This window comes from Rhincodon typus, chromosome 1, assembly GCF_021869965.1.
Source record: "Rhincodon typus isolate 14 chromosome 1, sRhiTyp1.1, whole genome shotgun sequence".
Taxonomy (NCBI): Eukaryota; Metazoa; Chordata; class Chondrichthyes; order Orectolobiformes; family Rhincodontidae; genus Rhincodon; species Rhincodon typus.
Genome location: NC_063332.1, coordinates 33,153,382 through 33,159,381, shown reverse-complemented (window position 1 = coordinate 33,159,381; position 6,000 = coordinate 33,153,382). Strand labels below are relative to the sequence as shown.

General features: G+C 44.4%; 1 protein-coding gene across 5 annotated transcripts in view; it reads right to left on the bottom strand.

Moving 5' to 3' along the window:
- Positions 1-239: 239 nt before the first annotated feature.
- Positions 240-6,000, bottom strand: part of rab27b (RAB27B, member RAS oncogene family) — a 109,799-nt gene continuing 104,038 nt past the window's right edge. For all 5 annotated transcript variants that reach the window (XM_048597535.1, XM_048597529.1, XM_048597531.1 and 2 more), the window contains one exon: positions 240-357. In XM_048597535.1, the coding sequence (XP_048453492.1) occupies positions 240-357 (118 nt within the window). The remainder of the gene's footprint in view (positions 358-6,000) is intronic.

The window sequence follows — 6,000 nt, the reverse complement described above, 5'->3', positions numbered from 1 at the left end:
CAAATGTTCACTCTGTTTTTCTCGCTCCACAAATGCTGTCAGACCTATTGAGATTCTCTAGCACTTCCTGCTTCTTTTTCAGATTTCCAGCATCTTCAGTATTTGCTTTTGTACTAAAAATTGCCGAGTATGCATACTTTTTGAGAAACTTTGCAATGTAGAAAAACAGATTTATTCATGATCGTGAAAGGTTCTCAAGCTGAACCTTGCAAAAGAATGCATTAATTAGGACTGAATTACTATTGTAACTTACTTATCCAGTTTCTCACATTCAGAAAACTCTGTTGACTCGTTAGATCAAAGACCAATAAAAATCCCATGGCATCCCTGAAAAAGGCTGTGGTGAGGCTTCGAAACCTACAGGAAGAAAAATAATGCTATGAACCATTTTAAAAAAAAACATAATCAAGTTGTCTGAGATAACAAGGTGTAGAGCTGGATGAACACAGCAGGCCAAGCAGCATCAGAGAAGCAGGAGAGCTGACGTTTCGGATCTGGACTCTTCTGAAGAAATGAAGGGTCCAGACCTGAAACGTCAGCTCCTCTGATGCTGTTTGGCCTGCTGTGTTCATGCAGCTCTACACCTTTTTATCTCAGATTCTCCAGCATCGGCAGTTCCCACTATCTCATAATCAAGTTGTCAATCCCTTATAGGGACACGGTGGCACAGTGGTTAGCACTGCTGCCTCACAGCGCCAGGGACCTGGGTTTGATTCCAGCCTCAGGTGACTGTCTGTGTGGAGTTTGCACATTCTCCCCATGTCTGCGTGGGTTTCCTCCGGGTGCTCTGGTTTCCTCCCACAGTCCAAAGATGCGCAGGTTAGGTGGATTGGCCATGCTAAATTGCCTGTAGCGTTCAGGGAGGTAGAGGGTGTATATTAGGTGGGTCATAGGGGAATGGATCTGGGTGGGATGCTCTGAGGTTCAGTGTGGACTTGTTGGGCTGAAGGGCCTGTTTCCACACTGTAGGGATTCTAATTCTTATACTCTGCCACAGTGGAATGTCTCATTAGGAATTTCTGGCTTGCACATCACTAATTTGGTATAATATTTTAGACATTACCCTGACATTCAGTACATAAAATTATTTTCTTACAATGAAAATTCCTCTGCTTGTGAAGTCATTTATTTTAAACATATTTTTCCCAATTAATTGTGACACTGAAAGCTATTATTTCACTTACATTTTATGAGCCTTCCCAGTTCAATAATCATCTTTGGTCGAGAGGGCAAACAAAACATTTTCAAGCCAATTCTCCTGTAGGAATTCATAGAATAGAATCCCTACAGTGTGGAAACAGGCCCTTTAGCCCAACAAGTCCACACAGACCCCTAGACCCAACCCCCACCTAATCTACACATCCCTGAACACAATGGGCAATTTAGCATGGTCAATCCACCTAACCTGCACAGTGTTGGACTGTGGGAGGAAACCCAAGCACCTGGAGGAAACCCACATAGACATAGGGAGAACATGCAAACTCCACACGGACAGTCACCCGAGGGTGGAATTGAACCAGGTCCCTGGCGCTGTGAGGCAGCAGTGCTTACCACTGAGCCACCGGGGATGAGCACATATAGTAGAGGGACTCTCTTTTTTCCAGTGGGCAACTGTCTGGCCTTACAAAGTAAGAACCAAAGGGTAGAAGAACAGGAAAGGAAAAGAAAATGTCCAAAGATGAGCAGGTTAGGTAGCTTGACATGGTAAATTGCTCTGCAATATTCAGGGATGTGCAGGCTATGTAGGTTAGTCATGGCAAATGTAAGGTTACGGGGATAGGGTGGGGGGCTGGGTCTGAGTGTGATGCTCTTCGGAGGGTCAGTGCTGTCTCAATGGGTTAAATGGCCTCTTTCTGCATTGTAAGGATTCAATGATTGTATGACAGGGGAACAGGGTGAACCAGCTAGTTACATCAGAAAGCCTATACCACTATGGGGTGAATGTTCTTCTGCTGTGCTATACAATTCTGTGAAATCTTTGTGGGAGAATTCGTAGAAACACACAAATCTAGACCCTGTGTCAATATTCCTAATGCCTAAACACCTACCCCCACCCATTAAATTATCAAATATGGGTAGACTTATATTGGTCTGCTTTGCTCTTTTAAAGGCATAGCAAATTCTTATTTAGCTCGGTATGAAAATTATTCACCAGGCACTGCATTAAACACTAAGGTCAGAGGTTCAATTTCTGGACCACACAACATCAGAATGGTAGTGAGAGTAAGAGGCTTAAATGCCTGAAACATTAACATTGCTGATCATTTGACGGTGAGAGTCAATACTATAAAGTTTGCATTTCTTAATAGGAGTTGTGTTTCCACAGTGTCTCTTTGTTTTGATTTAGTCACAAAAATAGTGGAACTTAGTTCAGTAGTAGATTTGATTTATTGCTGTCACATGTACCTGAGTGTTAGCTATTTACCAGCATTTCTTTTAAACACGTTTTGGACGCACATTTTTTTAAAATCTGCTTATGAGAGGAGGGCATTGCTGGCTGGCCAACATTTATTGCTCCAGCTGCCCTTGAGAACATGGTGATGATCTGCCTTCTTGAACCATTGCAGTCCATGTGCTGTAGGTAGACCCACAATGCCAAGTCAGGATGGTGAGTGGCTTGGAGGGGAACTTGCAGGTGGTGATGCTCCCTTGTATCTGCTGCCCTTGTCCTTCTAGATGGCAAGGGTCATGAGTTCAGAAGGTGCTGTCTAAGAACCCATGATGAATTTCTGCAGTGCATCTTGTAGATAGTATTTACTGCTGCTACTGAGTGTCAGTGATGGAGGGAGTGGATGATTGTGGATGTGATACTAATCCAAGTGGGTTGCTTTGCCCTGGATGGCATCAAGCTTATTGAGTGTTGTTGGAGCTGCACCCATCCAGGCATGTTTGATTGAAGCACTTTCAGTTAGAGCTCCTACTTCAGCTTGGACAACTTAGGCACACTAATGATCTGCAGACTCTCAGGTTTCCAAACTTGTCAGTCCGTTCATGTAGTGCATGGACTATGTCTAAAGGATTCTTTTTCTCTCTGTGTTCATTGAACCATTGACATCTTATTCTTATTTATGTCTACGAACAGAACAATGTTTCTCATTTGTAGCATCATTTTTCTTTGATGATTGCTTTCCAGAAGTAACCACTTGGAATCAACCAAGGGGATGTCAATAGATTGGTGAAGAATATTTTTTCACAGACGAACAAAAGATGAGAATGACAGAAGCAAGAATTGTACACGGTAGAATTTGAATTTGAAATTTGAAATGATAGAATACCTAGACAATATATCTTTATAGTGCCAATGCTTAGGCATTGCTTAAAGTAAATGAATTATTTATCGAGTGATTGAGGACTCTGGGTCTGTACCCAATGGAGTTTTGAAGGATGAGGGGGATCTGATTGAAACTTACCCAAAACTGAGAGGCCTGGATAGTGCGGACGTGGAGAAAATGTTTCTACTGGTGGGAGAGAGTAGGACCCAAGGGGGCAGCCTCAGAGTGAAGGGTCAGCCCTTTAAAACTGTGATGAGGAACAATTTCTTCAGCTAGTGGATGGTGAATCTTTGCAACTCTTGCCACAGAGGGCTATGGAGGCCAAGTCATTGAGTGTATTTAAGACAGAGATAGATAGGATCTTGATTGGTGAGGTAATCAAGGATTATGGGGAGAAGGCAGGAGAGTTGGGTTAAGAAACATATCAGTCATAACTGAATGGCGTAGCAGATGTGATGGACCAAATGGCCGAATTCTGCTCCTATGTTTAATGTTCTTATGGTCTTATTTAAAACAGATAAATATTTTCAAACATTTTTGAGCTCAGAGCAAAAATGTTGTGTTAACTGATTCGCAGCAGTGAAAACATTGGCTGAAGTATTTATATCGCCACGTAGATAATTTAACATACAACAGGGATGTTACCTAAATATTTCTTACAAACCCAATAAAACATCTGATATCTATCCATAGTCACTTAATGAGCAAATTAAATATGTACAAAAACAAACCACAGTGAAGGCTGAATATCTGAAATAGAAAGGGAAAATCAGCAGACCAGGCAGAAATCATGGAGGGAACCAGAGTTAATGTTTCAGGTCAATGACCTTTCATCAGACATGCTGAATCTTACCAGTCTCTGTTTTAACAAATCAAACATTGTTATCAAACTTGTAATCAAAGGAACAACTGAAAAATCCATTGATTAAGTAAGTGTAAGGGTTGAATTCCCTATGATGTTACACTGTCTTGGACAAGCCAAAATCATATTGAAGGCAAGAATTGTTTTGAAATCCCAATGGCTTTAAAATCTTCCTCGTCAAATCTTTTTAAATTCATTCATAGGATGTGAGTGTTGCCAGCTGGACAGCATTTATTGCCCGTCCCTAGTTGCCCTTGTGAAGATGGTGGTGAGCTGCCTTCTTGAACTGCTGCAGTCCACCTTCTGTGGATTGACCCACAATGTCATTAGGGAGGGAATTCCAGGATTTTGACCCAGTGACAGTGAAGGAATGGTAATATATTTCCAAGTCAGGATAGTGAGTGGCTTGGAGGGGAATTTGCAGGTGGTAGTGTTCCCATATATCTACAGCTCTAGTCCTTCTATATGGAGGTGCTCCTAGGTTTGGAAGGTGTTGTATGAGGATCCTTGGTGGATTTCTGTGCTGCATGTTGTAGATAGTACATACTGCTGCTACTGAGCATCAGTAGCGGAGGGATTGGATGCTTGTGGATGTGGTGCCAATCAAGTGGGTCACCTTGCCCTGAATGGTGTCAAGCTTCTTGAGTGTTGTTGGGGCTGCACCCATCCAGGCAAGTGGGGAGTATTTCATCACACTACAGACTTGCGTCTCGTAGACGATGGACAGGCTTTTGGGAGTCAGGAGATGAGTTACTCGTCACATTATTCCTAGCCTCTGATTTTCTCTTGTGGCCACTATGTTTATATGGTGAGTTCAGTTAAATTTCTGGTCAATGGTAACATCAAGGATGTTGATAGTGGGGGATTCAGTGATGGTAACACCATTGAATGTCAACGTGCCACTGTTAGATTGTTTCTTATTGGTGATGGTCATAGCCTGGCATTTGTGCAGCACAATGTTACTTGCCACTTGTCAGCCCTGGATATTGTCCAAATCTTGTTCAATTTAAACACGGACTGCTTCAGTATCTGAGGAGTCGCGGATGGTGCTAAACATTGTGCAATCATCAGTGAGCATCCCCACTTCTGACCTTATGATGGAGGGAAGGACATTGATGAAGCAGCTGAAGATGGGCATCAGGGGACAAACTTTCCACTGGTTGGAGTCATACCTGGCACATAGGAAGATGGTCGTGGCTGTTGGACATCTGTCACCTCAGCTCCAGGGCATCTCTGCAAGAGTTCCTTAGGATAGTGTCAGTAAGATGGTAGTTGAGTGCAAGAAGGCAGCAGAGTATGACGTTCCAGTGAGAGGTCCTTTGCTTGCCAGTTCCCTTACCTTTTTCCCTCTTTTCTTCTCTCTTTTTCCCTTTCTCCATCCCCACCCCTGGAGACTGGAGTTGTGGAGTAAGCGGACAGAGACCCACAGAGGACCAGAATGTGCAGGCCAAGACCTGCGGTGGACAGGAGAGAGCATGGGCCAAGTCCTGCAGCAGAACTAGCATCGGCAGCGTGGTCTTGTGCTCTGGGGCTTGCAAGTGCGCCCCTGAGCCCAGGAACACCATTAGCAGTGAGCCCTGGAGCAGCACGTGGGCTGACAGCCCTGGAGCAGTGAGTGGGCTGAGAACCCTGGAGCAGCACGTGGGCTGAGAGCCCTGGAGCAGTGAGTGGGCTGAGAGCCCTGGAGCAGTGAGTGTACTGAGAGCCCTGCAGCAGTGAGTGGGCTGAGAGCCCTGGAGCGGCTAGTGGGCTGAGAGCCCTGGAGCAGTGAGTGGGCTGAGAGCCCTGGAGCAGCACATGGGCTGAGAGTCCTGGAGCAGTGAGTGGGCTGAGAGCCACGGAGCAGTGCAGGGAAGAAGCCCCCAG